Genomic DNA, 22,891 nt, shown 5'->3' with positions numbered 1-22,891 from the left:
ACACATCTAACTAACATCATATTGTACTATATATCACAGATCTACATACAGGCCCCGTTTAATATCTCCACATAGTAGTATTTCTTTGATGTTGTGTAGCTATTTAAATGTGTAAAGTGTGTATGTGTGTGTGTGTGCGTGTGTGTGTGTGTGTGTGTAGTGAATTACAGTGTGGTCTCACACTTCTTATTACAGTCAGGTCTCTATTGACACTGAAAGACTTCACAAGAAAGCAAGGAAAGGACTCTATGTGGGGCCAGCTACAGTGTCCTTTACTTGGAATTTGTACTCAGCATTTGACCAATCCAAGCACACACACACACACACACACACACACACACTTACTCCCACCACCCATGGGCTGCAGACTGCAAGGCAGTCATTGACTGCAAAGGATTTTCATCCAAATATTAAAATTGTACTCAAAAAACTGTCACTCTGTCCAAATACTTCTGATCCCCTGAAAATGGAGGTACTTCATTGAAACGTCTTAATGTTAAATGTTTTTTGTCTGCAATTTATATCAATAGGAGTGCATAAAGACAAAAGCACCAAAACTCAGCAAGTGTCCAAATACTTCTGGATCTGACCGTAAGAAGTGTGTATGTATATAAAGGGTTTATTTGCAAAAACTTTAAACGTTTTTTTATATGTTATGTTTTGATTGTGTCATTGTGTTAGTTAGCTGTATTGTTTTACCTAACCAAAATAACCCAGCTGCAGATTGATTGAGAATAACTGGAATGCACAATGAAAAAGCATGATTATTAAATGTTAAAAATTGATTTGTTTTTTTTTTGCAAATGAACTCTTCATTTATACATACATACATACACACACACACACATATATATATATATATATATATATATATATATATATATATATATATATATATATATATATATATATATATATATATATATATATATATATGGATATGCAGTATATAGACCAGTATTAACTAATGAATCATCAATTTTCAATAAAATATCTGAACAGTTTACAAACACTGAAGCAATTTTGAATTGTTTATTGTTCATCTTTAAATAACCAAAACCTGCAGCTTGCTGTGCTGCATTGGTCGATATTGAAAAATTAGAAAAAAAAAAGCAAAACATTTTCAACATTCTTATACTAATTGGTATAATTTATTCTGCTCAAGTAATGAAAACACCTGATAATAATAAACAGTTGAGATGATATTTTTAATATTAATTTTACAATGTTTAAACATGCCTAACTAGGTCCATAAAGCATAATAAAATTAAGGAAAATTAGTTAGCAAAAAAAGAAAAATACAGTGGTATTTATAAAGAGAAGAGAGAAAGAAACATTGCAAGGTGTTGAAATATAGAAATGCAACTGTTCTGTGGTTTGTGCTGCAAGTTGTGCTGTCCAATATATCAACTGCAGTCTGGAGAAGATTCTCTGTGCATTGCATTTTTCTTCAAGCTGTCGAGGTATTCTTGTTGTGAAGCAGCCAGAACTGAGGCCAGGACGTCATCGTCTTCCCAATCAGTTAAACCTAAAAATTATTTAAGCAAGCTTCTTTAAAGAGACAAAATAAACATCAACAAGCATTTATACCGAAACATGTAAAGCCTTACCGAAGGCAGTAGGTGACATCTCCTGCATTAGAGTCCTGTAGCCCAGGCTTGGGTAGAGAGACACCAGGGAAGAGTTGGCAGAAGTCTGATGACTTGGACCTTGAAAATAAGTCCAGAAAGAACCAGTTAATAAGCAAGAAATGTGCATTAGCATAAGTAAAAAAAAAAACATACACATACAGACCTGGGGCACATGGTGACGGGGGTTTGGGAAGAACGAGCGAAGCTCCAGCTGGAGAGGGGGGTTTGACCGGGGGCTCAGGCTGAGCCGGGCCTGGATGCTCTGGAGAGGGGGCAGAGCTTCGCTGGCGGGGAGACCGGCATCCCCAGTCCTCAAAGCCACTGGATGTGGCGGCTGTGGCAGAACTGCAGGTGGCACTAGCTTTACGAGGCTGAGTGGAAAAGAAGAGAGGGAAGCATTACAAAGTCTTTATACCTGCTTTGATTTCAACGACTGGGATGGTTTTATACCTGTCTCGCTTGCTTCTCCTGGTCCTGAAGCCACTGCAAGTAGGACTCACGAGCCACCTGCTCCTCGATGGCCTCATTGGTGGCTTCCCAATCTGTTGCTCGCTTCTTGTCCTCCAGCATCTGCTGCTCAATCCAAGACTCCTCAGACGTCTTTATAGCGTTTTTCATAAGACACTGGTCAGCATACTACACAGAGACAAACAGATGTTAAAGCAATAGTTAACCCAAAAAATGAGTAGATGAGTTTATCCCTATTTAGAAAATGATCTGCATTCAGCATTACATTATGTTCGCTAAAAGAGTGCCGTGAACGGGTGCCGTCAGAATGGGAGTTCACACAGATGATAAAAACATAACAACAATCCACAAGTGATCCACACAACTCGGGTCCATCAGTAACTGTCTTGTAAATAGTTTATTAGCTGTTCAGTTCTCACTCTGATGGCACCAGTGTACTGCAGAGAGTGTCTAAAGAAAACCCATCTACATACATTTTGAGCACATTTTCATTATTGAGTGAAAAATCACTAATGTATTTTATTTACAACACTTACCCCAGGTTTGAAGGAGGGGAGGCCCAGCCCCACGCCAACGCTAGCCTTGTAGGGATTCACTACAGAGTTATAATGGATGTTCTTGTGGTAACTGACACGTATTGGCTCGTCATTATTCTCCTGGATGCCATGGAACGTATTTATTGGCTCTGCAAAATGGGAGTTTTCAAATAAGATTTCCTCTCCTGTCCTAAAATACAGTACCGACAGCCAATAAAGAATTCAACTAACATTGACTAACCTACGCCATACTGGTAAACCTCCACCGGCCGGTTGTACATTTCTGCCATGGCCTGCATCTCAATGTGGTTCCCATGGCAGTTGTTCTTCCTCTTTCTATTAATGTATGTGGTAAAGTCTTCCGTGACATAACTTGAGAAGTAATCGGCATTTTTCGTCTGCAAAGTATAAACACAAAAAAATCACAAACGCAGCTTGGCTGATTATTAAAAAGTGTGAAATCAAAGTTAATTATATAGTGAATTTACCAAATACTTACCAAATAATCCATACACTGCTTCCGTACCACATCATGCATATCTTGGTCTCCGTACACTTGATCAGCTTAAAACAAAATGATAAAAGAACAAACATTAAGAAAAGCTGTATTAATATAAAATTAATAATAATATAACACAGTTATATGCATAGTCAATAGTTGACAACCGTCCATTAAATTTCATGACTTCCCCAGTCATTCATAATTACTGTTTACAGTAATCATTTTATGCACATTGCAACTACAAAAATAAATCCAACAACAATAATAAAAGATTTTTAAATTAAGGTTTTCATGTTTTCCATGACTACTGTAGGACTGATATTTGCCACAATACGGCACCTATGCACTGTAATACCCACATGATTACATCTGCACTGCTAATCTATAATTGCAGCACTGCATATGTCCTAAGGCAAACTGACTCGGCTTTTGAGTAAACAACTCCTAAATACAGGAGAGAAATATTACCGACTGCTCTGAAAAGACATGCTCCATCTTCCTTCATTTTTTTGATTTCATAGCCTTTATTTTCCCTTAAGGCTTTCTCGAACCATTCTTCTTGCTGTAAGCCAAAAAGCAACCAGGAAAATATATTATAGAACAATAAGGAAAAATGTAGTATTTATTCCAATCAACAAAACTGACACATTGTCCCCAAAAAGTACTTGGACATAGAGATTAATAAGAAAGCTTATTTAAAAACGCACTAATTTAAAGAAAACTTTCTGCGTAACATCCAGCTCCCAAAGAATAACGACAAGCTCAGTCATCATCCAGTTTCAATTTTTTGTTTTCATTATGTTGGGTTCGTTTTATGGGGTTACATCATTTCAACTTTCTATTTCATAGAGTCGGGTTTTTATATCGTAATTGTGAGTAGTGTATATCTTAAGATAACCCCTATTTCTTTTCTATTAATAATGAATGGCATCAAACACGTTTACAACAATATTAATAATGAAGATGATGAGTTTTTAAACCTTTTCATTTTAAATCTTTCTATCATGCTTTAGAACAGCACCTACGCACTTAACGCATTTTGTAGGACGACACAACTGGCAACCTTTTCTCGTGTTGCCAAGTATCCTGCCGAACGCCAGCATCCAGTACCTGCTCGACTGTGGCGGGGTCCGCGAGCTGAAATCTGGCCGCGTTCTCGTACTCGTCCTCACTGTTGTTGCCTCCAGCTCCCTCCTCGGGTTCTGAGACTGGACTGCCGCCACCTCCTCCTCCTCCTCCTCCGCCTCCCACTCTTCCTCCTCCACCTGTCAAACCGCTGGAGCAGACCGCCTGTCGTCTCCGCTTGCTGAGTCCGGGTCCCGAGCAGCAGCTTCCGACGCCACCTCCGCTGCAGGGCAGCTCGACGCGACCTGCGCCCACAGCCGAGTTCGCGCTCCCTTCGCACTGCACGACCGGTGTTCCCGCGGCACCGGGCTGCGGGGAGGCCGGCCGCGGGCGAGCGCTCGCCTCGATCCGCCGCTCATCTCTGGACGTGTGCGGGGTGGCCTGGTATGTCCACGGCGGCGGAGAGGCCCGGGGTCGAGACCCCGAGCGTCCCGCGAGGGGGTGAGGGTGCGACTCAGAGCCGCCTCGTCTGTCCGGTTCATCCGTATGATCGCCGCCACCGGCTGTGGAGGCCGGTTTCTTCTTCGGGAGGATTGTCATCGCTGGCCAGCTTGCGGTGATCTGTTGTTATGTGTTGCACACGGAGAATAAACGGCCGTTTTTGCTTGTCTATGAACAGTATGTTCGCTGCTTGTATGGCTACACCTGTCCTGGCATAATACAAAGTGTCGGTTTAATAACACAGTCGTCACAGATCGACTTTATTCCTTCGGTTTCGAGGTTTTTCTTTCGTAACAACGACCGATCGAGAGTTTGACACAAACATCAACAAATCACAACGCGATTTTTACGTCACTTCCGACGCTTGCGCTGCTTCGTGTTGACAAACGCGTTCATATCGCTCTGCACTGCCCCCTACCGCATCAACTCATTATTATTTCACCCGTTTCCAGTGAAGAAACGGCACATTCGAGGCTAAATTTGTGACCGCGTTCTATGTAACACGTTTTTCTATTATTCTATTATTTATATTTAACTATTTAAAAATGTTTAAGGGTATTATTTATATGACAGTTAAAGGAATAGTTCACCACACAATTAAAATTCATCAAATACAATAATTTACTCAGACTTATGCTGTGCCAAAACATTACGAGTTTCTTTTTTTACGCTAAACATTCATAATTTGAAGAATTTTAATAGCTAAACAATTAATGGTAGCCACCCAGTTATACAAATTCATTTTTTTGTGTTCAACTGAAAAAAAAAATACAGGTTTAGAGGAACAGGAGTGTGAGTTTTCATTCACCGGCTGGTTTTCTGATTGGTTCGAGTATTTGTTGACCACATTGTTACTATGCCACATTATTTCAGCTATTTCTACACACCCACACAGCAAACTAGCAAAAGAACTGGAAAAATCATACAGCAGTCAAACTGTAACACAAACAATTTTCTATCATTACATTTAATATCTATAGAAAGCATTTTTCTCTCTTTTATTTGCCAAAAATTGCTTAGAAACGGTCCAAGCCACCATTATGAGTTCAAAACTGCTGCTTTCATATTGTAATTGAGGTTATTAAAAAACCCAGAGTAAAACAGCCATTGCGTGTAATTTTGTTCTGGAACACTATGAGAACAAGAAGCTTTTGCAATCACACCGATTTCTACAGAATAACACGCTTTCTTCCATTTCCACTTTTTTCAGGATTTTATTAAATCATTTTTTCCAACATGCATTCAATCGATACATATTTATTCCAGTGTTCTTAATATCTCTTAAACGAAAACAAGACACCCACAAAATTCATCAAGGCTAACTAAGCCTAACTTAGAACCTGAGTTTACAGTAACTGCATGGTCATCATTTTATATTAACTGCTTCTTGAAGTGATACAAGTGACTGAACAGTTCTCCCCCCGCTTTACTAAGATTACTCTGACTACTCCGACAATAAAAGGATATCAAAGTCAGTCTCTAAAATGTCACGATTTTAATTTAAACGAACCAATAAATACCGATCAACAGAATATATTTTGTTTAAAACATCTCTGATCAAAACTTTGTTGTTTCGTTACAGATTGTCGTTGCTTTTTCTTGGTAACCTATCATTTTTAATAAATATGTTTAAGAATACAGGATATTGCCTATGAGGACTGCACACAAGACACTTAAAACATTTATTTTGAAACATAGTTATGGCACGTTTTTAAAAGCAAAGAGTTCACTTTAGCTGTCGAAACACATTTGATCCCGACGTTGTCTCTGTAGCTCCGATAGTCTTATGGATTGATGTTTTATGATATGTATTTAGGATAAGGGGATAAGGACGGAGATGACTTACTGGAAACCGAATGTGACTTACTGATGAGTGCCCATGTTTAAGTCCGATTTCATTGGGCACATGTGATGCAAACCCTTCAAAAATGCTGGTGGACGAAATTTTCTTTTGTTTTATTTCTCCAAAAGGACTCTTTATGGACAGTCTTCTTCCTCGTGAATCTATCATTGCGACCAAACTGGTGATGCTGTGGCGACAAGGTACATAGTAAAGGGAACAGACACTTGCAGTCTCAAAGCTGATGTGAGAATACACTACTATTCATTTATCCTTTACATTAGTGTTTTCTCATCCAGATATTAGCAGCACATCCTCTGGTGATCCTCGTCCATTAGTGGTAGCAAAATGAATGACTTAGCAAGCAGCAGTTCGCTTCGACTATTTCTTAGACTACTTCACTAGGATGTGCACAGACCTGAACGCAGATAGATCACACCTGTTATATCTCCGTTAATACGCAAATAACATATTTATTCAAAAATAATGTGAAAATTCATTTATACACTGAAAAAAATGATACCGCATATTTAAAGGTAAGCACTTGCAAACAATTTATTTTAGCTACGTAAAAAAAAAAAATTAGTTAACTAAATTTGTTTATTTAAATGTAACTAAAATAAATTGATGCAGCCATAGCTTGAAGATCAGTCGGTTAACCGTTTTTTTTTCAGTGTATTGGTCATTCCACAAAAGCTGTGCCTTTTGCATCTCTAAGGAATGGTCAAACGTGGATTTAATATAACAACAAATAAATTTGCATTTGAATAAAAAACAATATGTCTTCTTTCATCGATATTACATTAAAAAGTCAGTTAAAAACTATTTTAGACGACTGAAATAGCATTTGTGTTGATAAAGGTAAGGGATTTGGCCTGTCCCTCACTATGATTCTTTTCAGTAGGACTTTTTAATTTGCAAAATTATAGAAAAATCACATTTGCCTATTGTATAAAATATAGTGAATTTTTTTTATTGTTTTTGCCATACGTCTGCATTTTATTGGTGTTGCATGCAGTGTCCATACTGTTACATTTGTTACATATAATATATAATCAATATCTTCAAGTAAAATCCTTTCATAAGTGTATAGCATGTTTCAACGTGTACAACACATGCTTTTGTGAACTTTACTATTATCTAGAAATTACAAAATTTGTTTGAAATCATCGAATCTGTTACAAAACATGTTCAAAGGCCACATGGGTGTAATTCTGTGCTAATGCCTATATCATTCAGTGACATATGAGCTTGAGTTACGTATTAGTATTGACTTAACACTATTGGTTTTGTTACTATTACTGTTGTTGTTAACGAGAATGATCAGTCTCAGCAAATCATTTTTTTTTCCAGAACTCATTGTCAATTATGCATCCATGTAAATTCAAATACAAAAAACAAGGGCAGCAAAATGATTGCAGCCCGTCGCCCCAGTCTTGCAATGTTCAAGAAAGTCAAGATCTGATCATCTGCCTTTCCTAATAATTGAACCAGATATCAGTATATCTGAAGTTCTGTGAGGAACAGAACAGACAAACAGACACATTATCTAATTACAATACCCTTAAAAATGAGATCTCTTAGTAATATATGATACATCAACACTGAACTAACTTAAGCTGAGCACTTGACTGTTTGCTATTGTCATACAACTGTACCAAGCAAGTTCAAAACAAAATAATGTGATTTAAAATAGCAAAACTGTACAGTATTAAGTAAACAAATAAGTGCAGTGTGCTAAAGAGTGTGTCATGCGTGTTTTCAGTCCTGTGACTATGATATCAATCCTGTTAAAAATTTACATAAAAAAAATTGATACAGCTGATCAGGTTTTTTTCTTGTAACTTTATTTTTTATTTTGGACAAATATTTATATATCTTGTAAAAATATGTATTATTGGCATGTGGTCACTTTCCAAAATCAAGATGTTCTTGGTCAATGACAAATAAAAAATTACTAAAATGCAGCACATATTTGAATGTGTGTTCTAATTGAACTATATTATCTAGTAATGCTTGTGTCGATAACGGTTGACAAAAATACCAAAACATGAGGTAGAAAAATTGTCATAAAATAATAATTTACATAGTCTGAAATGGCACTATGCATTTTTTTTGTTATTGTCTTCATTTCATGGATATTTAAAACATGTTTTCCAATTTGAAAAGGCACAGATTTTGTGGAAAGACCCATATATATACATATAATATTTTCAATATACCTTATATGTTTTTTTTACCTCCTGGTCTTTATTGGGATCTATCTGGTTCAACCTTGGTCTCTCCGTTCTGCTTGTCACTGGTTTTCTGTGAGAGATGAGTGGAGACGGTGGCTGCCTGGACCACGGCTTTGAAGCTGCGTTTGCGCTTCTGAACATTCTGCTCTGGGTGGAAGATGATGACATAGACTTTGGGGATGTACAACATGCCCAGGGACACCGTTGCGCTCAAACTCATGGACACGGTCAGCGTGGTGGTCTGAATGAACATCTGGTTCAGGGCAGAAAAAAGATTAAGAGTAATATTTTAGCCTGGCCTCAGCCCTGACTTATCACATGATGTAGATCAGCCGTCAGGGCTTTAGCGCTGAGATATCACTGCACATTACACATATATATAAACTCTGTTGATTGTCACAGTACATTTCCTGGAAATCAGTATAACGTTAACAGTGTAGGACAAAGGGCTGAAATCAGTCGTGTGCAAATAATTCAATCAGTTTATGCATGTGTAATGTGAGCTAAAAACTGACCCATTATATCATGTGTTTATTGCAAATGAGTCATTAATTTTGTTTAGTTAATTTATAATAAATAAATACTGTAATTGAGGACTCTTATATTTCATGAGGTTATGCGGCGTGTAAGCAAATAATTATAAAATGCTGTTGGAAATGCTGTTAAAAATGTCACACAAGATGTTATGGTGAAACTGCTTTTTCCCTTATTAGAAATATAAAGATAAGCAAAATATACTTCAGAATCTAAACTCGATATGAAACATTTATAAGAGCAGCGTACAAATATATACTGCAGCCCACTGTGTAAGTCTGGTGTTTTATTCTTCCATGCTCTTCTTTTCATTTACCAGAAATGAAAAGACTTGAAGACCACCTGAGGGCCAAAAGCTTTGCGGTTGACCGGCCACTAAAAGACCTCTCTATTAGTCAGAGTATACTTTCCATTTTTAAATCCCTGTGCTTTGTAAGCAAAACCATCCCCCACAGGATGAATAGACGTGAAAAATTGAATGACTAAATGCATGAAGTGTGGCCAGCACCTGAACAGCTTTTAGGCCAACACAAAACAGCACAACAATTAAATAGTAATTATGTTTACCTGATATTAGATACAGTTATTCTTCTATTATGTGCTTATGGCTGAAGCATTCAGAAGAAAATGATGCAGCACCATTAAGTGAAACAGAACCTTCTAATGTAATGAAATGCACGTCTAGACACTCTCAGAGTAAAGATCATATTTCTGTATGACATAACAAGACTCGGGATTTTATATAAGTGACTACATGTAGGAAGATATATGCCAAAACACCCAAACATAAACTGTTAATAGTTAAACAATAGTGAAATTATGGCAATGTATGACATGTATCTCTAGTAATATTGATTAAATTAAATGCAAAATGGTTTGTGAGAAATCAATAGTATAACTATCTATAATGCATTAACAATTTACCTTTTCTGTGGATTGTGATGTGCCAAAAAAAATGGGCACAAAGGCCAACCAGATGATACAGGTGGTGTACATGGTGAAGCCGATGGGTTTGGCCTCATTGAAGGTCTCAGGAACCCCCCTGCTCTTAATGGCATAGACTGTACATGTGACCATCAGCCCCATACTGTAGCTCAGACAGCCAATCAGAGACAGATCTGACATATCGCACTTCAGGATCCCACGCGCAAACTCAGGGTTGGGGGGACGTAGCTCATCAAAATCGACAATCGTGTGAGGGGGAACCACTCCAAACCAAATGAAAATACCCAGGACCTGCGAGCGGAAAAGAGGTAGGAATGAATGTTTATACAAGATTAATGTCCAAGTTACATCAATTCACTAAAAATCCCAACTCCAACAATTCTCTGAACATCTTTCAGAAGGAGACTCCTCAGATAATATGCATTAACAACGTTAATGGAACACCAAAAAAAGAGAGGAGCCTTCAGTGAATTACTGCACCTCCAAGCAACGCTCAAAATATTGCTTCATTAATTATTCAAGGGACTAAAAGTTCTCAGACAAAAATGTCTTTCACTGACATAAAGCACAGTGACAACACTTGCTCAGCACTTGCTCTGAACAACAGTAAACTAAGCACAGTTTACTATGCAAATAATTGAAATTAACATTGACTAATGTGCTATTATTATAGTTGATAGTTTAAAATTTTAGTTACTTTTTCTATTTTGCAATTTTATTTAGTTTATTAATTACATTTTTTAATATTGAAATTGTTGTATCTCTAAAAAGGTTTAGCATTATTATTATTATTATTATTTTCAACAAACAAAATTGCAAAAAAATCTGTCTATCTGTATATATATATATATATATATATATATATATATATATATATATATATATATATATATATATATACACGCACCTGTACTGAGATCAAAATAAATGTGATTATCAGCTGGGATGTGGGGCTGATAAATTTTGGTGGTGTGACTGATTTCTTTCCCTGCTCAAAGATCCTGTAGATCCGATTGGTCTTGGTGAGCATGGCAGAGTAACTGATGCACATGCCCAGGCCCAAAAACAACCGGCGAAATGCGCAGACCACTGTGCTCGGCTCAGCGATCATGAGGAAGGTAATGAGATAGATGAGGAAGATGCCCGTCAGGAGAACGTAGCTGAGCTCTCGGCCCGAGGCACGGACTATGGGGGTGTCGTTGAAGCGGATGAAGGTGATGATGACTCCTGATGTAGCAAGAATGCCCAGCACTGCCAGAAACACTGGGATGATGGCCCACGGAGAGCTCCACTCCAGCTTGATGATAGGAGTGGGACGGCAGCCCGTGCGGTTAGGGGTGGGCCTCATATCAAAGGGGCACAAATCGCAGTTGAACTCATCCAGGAGGTACTGATATCCGTCACATAGCTCACAGTGCCAGCAGCACGGCACACCCTTCACCATCCTCTTCCTCTCCCCAGACTCGCAGGGAAAACTGCAAACCGAGTCCGGAACCAGTTTATCCCCTCCAGACCACTGCATGTCCTCAGCCTTTCAGAAAGAGAGAGGAAACTTTCAAGAACATGCATTGAGAAATTTTGCAATCTACCAAGGGGCTTAACACGCTTACACTGAGTCGTAAGTGGTTGGTCCACTGGCCGATGATTCTATATCCCGGGTTGGTGGTATTAGAAAGCTGGTACTGGAAGATATCGTATCGTCCTGGGGCGTCACCGTTTTCATTAAACATCACACCTGTCCCAGCACTGCCTTCAGAGTAAACACAGGGTTTTGAAATTCAACATCACTAGTGATTACTTCAAAAGCAATCATTTGAAACAACAGAATTGAAACGACCCATTTCAAGGGCATAAAATCGCATTAATGCGTAGAAATACATGCTTCTGCACACCCTTTGATTTTAAAGTGAAACTGTCAAACGCAACTTTAAAGGTGACTTTTTTTTGCTTACGAAAAAATAAGGTGTTCTCAGATGTAATTCTGTGAAGATAGTTGATACAACAAAGCAAACTCAATCTCATGTTCCTTTCAATATATGAAGCGCAAATCACGAGGGGCAAGGTCTCCACGCGGCGTGTTTTGTTCCCCTTAGGCTCTCGAAGCTGAAAAGATTTCCATACAAGAGTGTGAGGACGTCCACAGTGCGTAAACTGAATGGCTGTGCTTTTCATAGAAATCTCTCAGGAGCGAGTGACGAAAAGAAAAGGGATTTTCACCGAGAGATAGCGCTGAAAAAGGAAATGCTTCTTGTGTTTGGAGAGAGGCTGCCCTAGGGAGAATCAAAGACAAGGAGAGAGACGAGTGGAGGGGGTTAAAACAAGCATGTGCGCTGCCCCTGCATTGTGCATTAGTGGATCTCTTCAGGCTGGGATTGAGTGCTGACCTCTCTCGCCCCACTCTGACTAACCCATGGGACTCACAGCCCTCCTCCTTGGAAACAGCAGCTTCGTTTCTGGCCTTTCCCCTCTCGTAGAAACTACTCTTCACCTATTTTCACCTGTCAGTCTCACAGCAAAGTCTCAAACCTTCGATTTTAAATTGTTTTGGCAAAAGCAGCTTTATTATGTGTAATCTTCCGGGCGGATTCAAACAAAAGCGTTCCTCGGAAATAAAAGCTTAGATTCAAATTCCTGCGAAGTTCATTAGTCTTGCACTGTATGAATACAAACCCATTACTGAAATTCTGACTCTTTCAAGGTCTCTTCGCAGTGTTTGGAATGGCTCAAATGCTTCAGCTCTGTCCTTGAGAAGGCTTACCATTAAAATTGACGGCACGGATGTAACTCAGCAGCATTCTTCCATCAACCGGGTCCATTTTGTCGCAAACGCCCATCGAACCCTGACAGAGGTCAATGTGCATGCTGTGGAGTGCGTGGGCCATGGCATACACGGCGTCGATCACAAACTGCACCTTCCCTTCCTGCTCGTATGCTGAATGCCGGCTGATTCGTTCCTCTCCTGAAAGACCGAAAGCAACATGACAGGAATCGAAAAGCTTTGCTGAGGGAATAATCCACTTAGATGTGCTTTACACGTCTTAAAAGCATAAGAACGTATGATAATTCAAGTACTACTGCATTTATGGGAGCAATTTGTTGGAAATTATTTCCTCGCCTGTGCATTTCCTGAGCCCGCTGTCGCCTCGGATTCCAGGCCGTGTCAGTTTGCATTTGAAGTCGTCCTCCCAGAACTCAGCGAACCAGATGTTCCTCCTATTGTTTTCGAGCGATCTTGTTGTGAAGTACTGGTCAAACCCTGAGACAAAGGTTTAAGGCGTATGAAAAAAAGAAAGCATTTGTGCTGTTATTTTCTCTATGGCACACATAAGCAGAATTCTTGCGTTTTATTTGTTATTTTCAACCGTAATTGTACAGCAAAAGCTGTATTAGTATTTTTCAAAAACAGGATAAAGGTTTAAAAAGACAGGGATGATTACAGTATTTTTGGCTGAACAATTTTTGTAAGTATGAAAATGTTACCTAACATTGTATTTAGACGTATTTTGCTTTTTCATTTTCAGGTTTTCATTGATTTTACGATGTCTTGTGCTATCATTTCATACCATCAATGGATGCCCGCTTGGGGAGGATAGTAACTGCACCCTCAGCCACATCTTCCAGGTTTAGAATGGGTGAGTTTTTTGCTCCCCAGCTATCAGATCCCACAAACAAAAAGTGACCTGTAAGATTGGCTTTTTTTGCTGCTTCCAGGACACGCCTACAATGCAAAAATACACAAATATCAAACACCTCACAAAAGGTCAATCAGATACATATAATCTGTTGATTATACACAACTAAATAATAATCATAAACATCAGAATGATTTCTGTAGGATCATGTGACACAGATGAGCTATCATTGGATTACATTACATTAATATTAAAATAGAATACAATTTTGTAAAACTGTTTTTACTCCATATGCATTGGTGGAAAAATATATACATAGGTTATATATATATATATATATATATATATATATATATATATATATATATATATATATATATATATATATATATATATATAAATTAAATGAAATTACAATGTATCATTTTATATAAAAATGCACATGAAACTATATCAGTGGTGCATTCATTCGCCATAATTTCATCATTTCTTCCAAGACTCCTGATACTCCCATTGTAGGGTGATTGATCTATTCTCTAATCATTTATAAACCCTTCCAAGGCCATAGCTCCTGCCTCAGAGAGATTCAGAATTGCTACTGAAAGACCACTCACTTGATGTCATCTTCATTAGCGAAGATAATAACCCCTCTGGCATTGGATGTCTCCATTAGCCTTTTGATGATTTTGTCAAACTCTCCTGGTCTAGGCTCCCTAGGAATTTTAATAGACTGTGCGATGCAAAGACCTCCTGAGTGAAAAAAATAAAAGGATAGACGGTTTCGAGCGACTTCAAGGACATTAATAAAAGAATGATGATTGCAAGGTCTTTCAACTGAATTTGACATGCAGGTCACACTGTAGCATCTATCATTACATCTAGGTGACTAATAACTTGTTTATCACATGAAACCTTTATCTCTTGATCATCATCCTCTTTCCTCATCAAAAACAACACCAGACGTGTTAAATCCTGGGATAGACTGTGATGAATTCCACTTCAGTTATGGAAAATCAGGGTATGGTAAATCTAGGTAAAATAAGCTACAACTAAACCACACACACACACACGCGTTCAGTTTTTTGTACCTGCTTCCCTGGATATCTGGATGAAAGCATCTACACCACTCTCTCCGTAATTCCCCTCTGATGCCAAAGTAGAAACGTAGTTCCAGCCCATGGCTTTGACGATGTCCACCATCGCCTGGGCTTGGAAGGAATCAGGCGGCACGACTCGGGAGAAAAAGTCATAGCGATTGTTGTCACTGAGCTCAGGTGCTGTTGAAGCATAACTGATCTGAGGTATCTGTGAAAAGGAAGATACGTAACACACCAGTGAGCAACTCATTTAGCACCTTTTCATACATGTAACCGCTGCAAAAATACATCATGAACATCTCTGATCTACTGGCTTTTTTTAAATAGTTCAAATTCATTTACACACCAGCATAAAGAGCAATATTCTGTAATGAATGTTATACTGTTTGTATCATTCTGTTTATTTGCATGTTTGTTAAGTATTAGGGCTTTATCAGTGTTTCTGTGTGTCACGTTGCTACACTAGTAGGTGATGACAAATAAGTCTTTTCAGGGAATTACTAAAACATCTAACCAAAATATTTGCGCCATCCATATATTAGGAAAAATAATATGAGTAGTATGTCTGCATTCACAGCATTCCTAAAGGAGTTGGTGAAAAGTCGTGAAAATTTTACTATCCCACAAGGCCATGGAAGAGGATTTGCAACTTGACAGTTGCTGGCCGATCATGTAACAATACAAACGTATATATGTCCAGATTACATTAATATTAACAGCGTTCATATAATATAATATAATATAGAACATACTTTACTCAGTAACTGCTAGTAAATTTCACAAACAATTACAAAGAAATAGAAAGTAACACATTTAATATAATGTGTTTTAATAATACACATTTCCAAAGTAAAATAGTGTTGTTGTTGTTGTTATATATTCCTTTGAGTTTGCATTTAAGGCTGCTCTTGTTTATTGAACAGTTACATGATAATCCTATCCGATCTCACGAATGTGGGTATAAACAGTCCTGCAAATAAAAACTAAAACTTGTCCCAAAAAATGGACTTTGGAGTGTTATACAATAGGTAGAATTAGGTTTGAGATTTGTATAATATGCATGCCAATAAAATTTGCATAATTTGAATGTGAAAACTGCATATTATATGCACGCCAAACACATGCGTCTCATATATATACCAGAATCCATTTTCTCATATAAATACCACAAGTTTTCTTTTTTATTTGGCGTACTATTCATACGCATTTTCGTGAGACTGGGCTGGATAATCATGCCTGAAGAGCATCATACTCAGTAGACCAGCAAGTAGTAAAGTTATAGTAATATTATCCTGGCAAGTATCCTATAACCCTAGCTTTAGTGGTAGTGTTTGCTGTAGCTCATAAAAAATCCTGGGGAAATACAGATGGCACGAGCTACCACTGTTAAAGCATTTGTTTGTGAAAAAAAAAAAAAAAAAAAAAAAAAAAAAGATGAGAAGATTAATTTACTGTTGTGCTAGTTTCTTAATGACGCAGCTGATGTCACTGGACTAGGCTTTGCACAGACTAATGTCTGCCGAGCCCGTGTGGCTTAATAAAAGGTTCTTTAAAGAAGCGGGCCAGCGGACTGTGAGGAAAAGGTGGATACAGACCGGAGAAGGAGAGAAGAGGGAGAGGACCATTTGACAGATTATCTAGAAGGATTAGAGGGGTTTTAGTCAAATTATGTTAAGCACAGAGGGAGAGAGACAGATCAAGAGACAAGGTTGCCATTTCTCAGCCATAAGCCATACAATATATTTAATTCTACTAGCTCACGTGCTATGACAGATTTAACAGCCCCTCCCCCGTCACACAACATATACATTACAGTCCGCGGCACTTCTGTTGATCCACCCATGACCGTCCATACACTCGTTACATCTTGCATGAGAAACAACAATGTATAAAGTTTGCGATGCATTCCCCATCCAAATGGGATTCTAAAACATTAGAATGCAAATGCACAAAGGAAGAAGACATTGATATAGGAGGTGGCTACTGAAACATTTACACACACTGATTTGTTGTTACGCACCATAAACATTACAGCCTTCAAGCCTTTCCACACTTGAGTGACGTCAACGTTAACAGCAATCGCATACAAACATTTCCTGGAAGAATTCATTCTCGTGAAAATATGAACATCTGCTTTATTTTGTCATGATCTGACTCTTAAAAGTGACTTTCACCTAAATATTCAAGTAGATTCATTCAGATTAAATAATATTTATGATAAAAAAAAAGCTTATTTAAAATACATTGTAGGTTACCTGACAATTATTATTCTTATTATTTTACTACAGGATACTCAATGATTTATTAAAAAATTTTTGTTTAAGGAAATTCCTTTTTTTTCTTTTAAAAGTGACAGCTTTGCAAGATAAATCCAATTAAGGGGAAAAAAAACCCTGTACTTATTAAATTTTATGGAACTTAATCCAATTATACAAAAATCAGCTTAAGGCCAAATGTCATACACCTACCATATGCATCAGATAAAGAATGGTTCATGTATCCTTTTCTATGGAAAGACATCTTCTGTTGAAGTTTTAAAAAAACCTCAGAGTAATATTAAGAGAATGTGTGACCAAGAGGCTGAGTGCCACCCATAAATGCTGGCTATCTGTCTGTGTTGATCTGTGTGCTAAAGGTCCACACTCATTCAGCTAAAGCGACAGAGCAGAAGCTGCTTGTAGCTGATAACAGGGCAGCTGCATTTCTCTGGGCTCATGTGTAATTTCCCATCAGGAGTCTGAGCTGGTGAGTGGGCTTTAATGGAGAGCGGATCCTTCGTAATGCTCCGTAATACTTACCAAAACTCAGTAAGGAACATGGACATAAATTAGTATGAAGATCGGCATTTATAGAAAAGCAATAAAGACGACATTTTGATGGTTTCTACATTGTTAATCTCTGTGTGATTTAATAATTGTGGTACGTCCATACACACTTTCCTTTCCAATTAATTGATTTTAAACTCTTAATTTGCTTCTTTTTGATGTTTAACATTATGCAGGGCTATATTTTGTACCAGATTATACGTTTTATTTATAGGACTAAGATTTTAATTGTATTTGACATGAACTAAACTAAACTGTTTGGTCAAAACGACTGTTTAAAGGATGAAAAATTACACCGCAAGTAAAACAAGGTACAATTTATTAATGATACCCCATGCTTCCCCAGCTGAGTGATCACAGTACATGAAGATCATTGTTTTGCATTACAAGTTTTGTGAAATGTTATGTTAAAATATGCACTAATTTGCAAATCTAAACACTGCATAACAAATTCTTGTAAAGTTTTGTTTACATATAAAAACTACCATATAAATCAGACAAATTTTATATGAACAACTCCCTCCGTGGAAACATTCAAGATATAGAAAAGAATAAAACTTGTAGTTTATATACTGTATATACTGGTGCATTTATGTGGCGTATATACTGTAAGTGCATATAAAAGAGTTGCTTTAAAGATATGCATTCTTTTTGAAATATGCAGAAGCAAATAGAATGATGCAACATAAGATGATTAATAATGTTATGGAAGTAAAAAATTGTTCTCATAATTAACCACTATGTAAAAAGCAATGCAGCCTGTAGTGTTTTGCATTTCAGAGGAAATATATAAATATCAAGTCCGGGTGACACTTTTTACTCCAGCAAAAAGTTCATTTGTTAATTTTTCATTCATTCAACATCTCCAATCTCCTCTTTATCCAGTATTATCAAAGGGCTAAATATTTTTAGATAGGATTGTTTTAGCTATATAAGCCAGCCCTGTTCCAGCGTGTATCAATAAAAGTAATGAATAACCACAGCAAAATATGATTAGGATGCACAAATTCCAGGTATAATGTCCTGAGAGAAACCTAATGGAGCTCTGACTAAGTCACTTTTGGTGAATTGTTTATCTTCTCTGAAACTGTGATGACGGAAAATGATTGCAGATAACTCCTGGGTGAGGTTATCAGCTCACGCACAAAAGAACACACAGCCCAGAGCAGTGACCACAAAGAACACTAATGATTAAAATGAATAAATAAAATAAATTATAAAAAGAGGCAGAGGGCAGAATGAAATTGAATGTAGATCAGGTGTAGGATTTGCAGGCTGAATGACGATCTGAAAATGAGAAGGGATCTGAAATTAAATGACATGCACACAGCAAATTTCAACTTCGTGGTTGCCAGTGTTTTAAAGACACAGGTCAATGGCGTGCGCGATGCAAAACCGCTTTTCTCTTCAAGGAAAATCTGATACACTCTGTCTCAGAACGACATAAAGGAAGAATCTATATCGTTTAAGAAGCTCTTGCTAAGAGGCCAGTGAGCTGAAACACAATCCAAACCTTTTAAGAGAATTAGTTATACTTCCTGTAGCGCTGGCCCTATCTGCAGCGCTGCAGATTCCAGTCTCGCAGCAACACCATGCAAGAGCTCCTCACGAAACAGAAGGGAATCCAAAGACAGTGATTTCAAATACAACACAAAGGGCTCTTTTCGCAAAAATTATCAATATCAATTAGCTTTTTTTTCCTATGCACTGTGTCTGAAATCTTCAACTGCACAACACTTTGCAGTTTTACTCCTATCTATATTCTAAAGGTTTTTCTCATCTCATCTCATCTTTTTTTTTTTTTACACTTTATTCCAATAACATGTTGATTTTTTAATGATTTCTTTTGGCAGTCGACAGTATTTTCTGATTTCTGAAGTGATAAAATGAAATATTAAACTTGACTTCATCCAATATTCAGATTTCTGTTCTGGAATGTATGCAAATGACGCATATTTAATTAGGTAAATCCTCATTAGCAAAAAAAATAAATAAATACTACAATAACACAAAACAATTGTGACTCTGGACCACAAAACCAATCATAATGTTTTGAAACTGAGATTTTTAAAATTTGAAAGCTGAATAAAAAAGCTTTCCATTCATGTTCCTTATGACAGGACAACATTTGGCAGAGATAAAACAATTTGAATATCTGGAATCTGAGGGTGCAAAAAAATATAAATACTGAGAAAATCACCTTTAAAGCTGCCCAAATGAAGTACTTAGCAATGCATATTACTAATCAAGTTTATTTTTACAGTAGGATATGTGATATCTTCATGGAATACGATCTTTACTTAATACCCTAATGATTTTTGGCATAAACGCAAAACCTATCATTTAGACCCATATAACATATTTATGGGTTATTGCTACAAATTTAGCCCAGCGTCCAGGGTCACAACTGTCTTAATGTACTGTCAATAATAAGCTGCCATTAAAAGTATGGTGATTTCTAAAATATCGTGGAGCACGATACTGAAGAAATCAACATTTAAAAGTAGTTCATTAAAAAATGAAGTTAGCTAAAAAGAGCTCTCTCACCGCAAACAGCCGAAGAACATTGGCCACCATTATGGACACTGAGCTGGCCGAAGCCCCGATGACCCCTACCACACGCTCTGGTTTTGGGATGATAGGCGGTTCTCCATTGGAACACCGAACATCTGAGTTGTCCTTCTGGATGAGGGCCTGGACAAAGGTGAGGGACTGTTCCAGGGCATACGTATCCCTGGAGCACGTGTCCAGTATCCTGGCACCCAGAGTGATGTTAGGCAGCAGGTCTGGGTCACTGTTGATCTGGTCTAGCGCATACAACATGGCCTCCATACGATGGATCCCCTTCTCCTTCTTAATTTCTCCACATGGAACACCAGCGGGGCCCCTGGAATGCACCGGAAAAAGGCCTCCCAGAGTGATGTCACCCTCGATCTTTATGGAATGAGGTTGAGTGTCTGAGGAGGCCCAGGATTCTGGAGTAAATCCCATCATCAGTATCCACATGACGTGAAGCAGGGAGCCCACGTGTTGTCCGGGCGACCCCCTGATCCTGCGGTGATGACATAGTGATGATGTGTGGTGCTGTGATGTCATACTTGCTGCCATGCGAGTGGCTGGTTCTACTACAGCACGATGCTTTCTTCTCTACCTGTGTCTCCTATGGAGAAACGAGACATGAAAACATGAAAAAAAAACACCTTGTGACAACATTGCTTTGCAGACAGAATGTGTAATGCTGAAGCTGACTATTTGATCTCTTGACTAACACTCACCGACATTATCAAGATTAAATGAAAAACTGCTTAGGGAAATATTACAATTAAATATAATACATTTCATTGAATGTAATAATTACAGTATATAATATATACTTTATAAAGTTTAATAATTTAAAGATTTTCTAATTATATAAATGTTAACGGAAAATAGGAATGAGTTATGTTTTGAATTAAGATGTCATAAATTATAATGCCTATTTATATTAGTTCATTTATAATATTATATCAATTTTTGTTTACAAATACATTTTTTCCAGTCCACAACAAAACTATACACACACACACACACACACACACACATATATATATATATATATATATATATATATATATATATATATATATATATATATATATATATATATATATATATATATATATATATATATATATTTAATTTAATCATTCTTTTTCTACACCAGAAATATTCAACAAAGAATAAAAAATGTACCAAACAGTTTAGTCACATATTCATAAGGCACATTGATATTGTAAAATATTGCCATCATAGCAGTGACCAAAGACATGCTATCATCGTGGTAATTTTTGTAATCTTTTATATTTTTGAAGTCTAATAACCATGCAGCGTTAATTTACTAAGCCCCTCTATTTTTATAATTATTTTTAAAAGTTATGTTTCAACCCAAAGTGTCTGTCTTCTAGAAAATGAACTCACTTTGCACGTCTTCGCACTCAGCAGACCGCTGAGAATAGAGGGCATGTATAAGCATGCATTTTAATATTTTATGCAAATTAACCGATACATATTCAGCAACAGGTGAGCGGAAAAAGTGCTATATTTGGATTGAAAGCTGAAGTTCCCGCGGGAAGACACAGACGCGCACCCGTTTGATTAAGTGTTGAAGAGAACAGCAGCACTCGCCTCTCTCCATTATTTATCGCGTTACCTGAACAGACGTCTTTACAACGCCGTGACATTTTACGCAGCCTAAATGTACATTCAGTATATCTGCACAAGGAATATTTAACGCATCGGCTTCTTTAAAATGCCTCACCGACTGCCGCTGATGCCAGTGCGCGCCCATCTGGAGCTGAAGTTTGACGGGTTCGAAGCGCGACAGTGAACGTCCCCAGCATCCGAGTCTTCAGCTCTCATCTTAAAATGCCCACGGTCTCCTCACACACAAAGACAATTTAAAGATTCTTCGGATTAAGACGAGGTTTCGATATAGAAAGCATTCAGAGCTTTAGAAAAAAAAAAGTGGAAATGCCCAAACATTCCACAACTGTGATTCTACAAATCACTGTCAAATCCTTTAAAAGCCCCCTCACTCTGTCTCTTTCCCTCACTCTCTCCCTTTCTGCGTCTCTCTCGCTCACTCCCCCACTCTCTCCTCTCTCTCTCTCTCTCTCTCTCTCTCTCTCTCTCTCTCTCTCGGCGTGCACTAATGGGCACAGATTGGGATTACCACATGCATGCATTTGAGAAGTCTCTGAGAGAGATGGACCCGTATATATTTTTAATGTGAACGCTTCTGGATATAGTCCTCTGCGTTCAGACCGGCTGCTTTTACGCAACAATCTGGTGCGAGACTCTCCTGGTGTCGTCACGGCGATTTGCATGCTTTGTTTTGTACATTTCAGAATGACTTCTAAGTCTTTTTCATAAAAACAGATAATCTATCTGACCTCTCGGTCACGTGTGTTTTTAAACGGTAGTGTATAGCCTTACTCTCGTCCATAATACCACCATCACCGAAACGCATGGCTGTATATGGTCTAATGGATTTTTACATCCCCAACATACTGACCGGCTCGCCACTTTGGTCACTTTTC

At 37.7% G+C, this 22,891-nt stretch overlaps 2 protein-coding genes across 4 annotated transcripts; both read right to left on the bottom strand.

Moving 5' to 3' along the window:
- Positions 1-1,018: 1,018 nt before the first annotated feature.
- otud5b (OTU deubiquitinase 5b) lies at positions 1,019-5,031 on the bottom strand. The gene is made up of 9 exons (XM_043252627.1): positions 4,248-5,031; positions 3,606-3,699; positions 3,135-3,199; positions 2,877-3,033; positions 2,636-2,784; positions 2,082-2,267; positions 1,795-2,002; positions 1,611-1,709; positions 1,019-1,528 (listed from the first exon to the last, which is right to left on the bottom strand). The coding sequence occupies exons 1-9, from the start codon at positions 4,800-4,802 to the stop codon at positions 1,407-1,409; spliced, it is 1,635 nt and encodes a 544-aa protein (XP_043108562.1). The 5' UTR covers positions 4,803-5,031; the 3' UTR covers positions 1,019-1,406.
- Positions 5,032-5,196: 165 nt separating this feature from the next.
- On the bottom strand, positions 5,197-22,391 carry grm6b (glutamate receptor, metabotropic 6b). 3 transcript variants are annotated; one of them, XM_043252626.1, is made up of 12 exons: positions 22,111-22,391; positions 20,361-20,973; positions 14,980-15,196; positions 14,506-14,641; positions 13,823-13,977; positions 13,375-13,515; positions 13,018-13,218; positions 11,870-12,009; positions 11,167-11,790; positions 10,239-10,550; positions 8,766-9,033; positions 5,197-6,961 (listed from the first exon to the last, which is right to left on the bottom strand). In XM_043252626.1, the coding sequence occupies exons 2-11, from the start codon at positions 20,919-20,921 to the stop codon at positions 8,794-8,796; spliced, it is 2,727 nt and encodes a 908-aa protein (XP_043108561.1). In that variant the 5' UTR covers positions 20,922-20,973; positions 22,111-22,391; the 3' UTR covers positions 5,197-6,961; positions 8,766-8,793. The 3 variants fall into 3 exon arrangements, with proteins under 3 accessions (XP_043108561.1, XP_043108560.1, XP_043108559.1); XM_043252625.1 differs by having other exon boundaries at positions 8,784-9,033; XM_043252624.1 differs by having other exon boundaries at positions 5,197-9,033.
- Between the last annotated feature and the right edge of the window lie 500 nt (positions 22,392-22,891).

This window comes from Puntigrus tetrazona, chromosome 11, assembly GCF_018831695.1.
Source record: "Puntigrus tetrazona isolate hp1 chromosome 11, ASM1883169v1, whole genome shotgun sequence".
Lineage (NCBI taxonomy): Eukaryota > Metazoa > Chordata > Actinopteri > Cypriniformes > Cyprinidae > Puntigrus > Puntigrus tetrazona.
This window is presented reverse-complemented; position numbering and strand designations above follow the sequence as displayed.

Excerpts from the sequence above, each read along its gene's own strand:
- grm6b (XM_043252624.1), bottom strand. The coding sequence starts at position 20,921 with ATGGCAGCAAGTATGACATCACAGCACCACACATCATCACTATGTCAT. Across the intron at positions 15,197-20,360 it reads ATGTTCTTCGGCTGTTTGCG|ATACCTCAGATCAGTTATGC; the intron begins GTGAGAGAGCTC and ends TCCTTTTCACAG. Across the intron at positions 10,551-11,166 it reads TTATTTTGATCTCAGTACAG|GTCCTGGGTATTTTCATTTG; the intron begins GTGCGTGTATAT and ends TTCCGCTCGCAG.
- otud5b (XM_043252627.1), bottom strand. The coding sequence starts at position 4,802 with ATGACAATCCTCCCGAAGAAGAAACCGGCCTCCACAGCCGGTGGCGGC. Across the intron at positions 3,700-4,247 it reads ACCCCGCCACAGTCGAGCAG|CAAGAAGAATGGTTCGAGAA; the intron begins GTACTGGATGCT and ends TTTGGCTTACAG. Across the intron at positions 1,529-1,610 it reads GATGTCACCTACTGCCTTCG|GTTTAACTGATTGGGAAGAC; the intron begins GTAAGGCTTTAC and ends AATAATTTTTAG.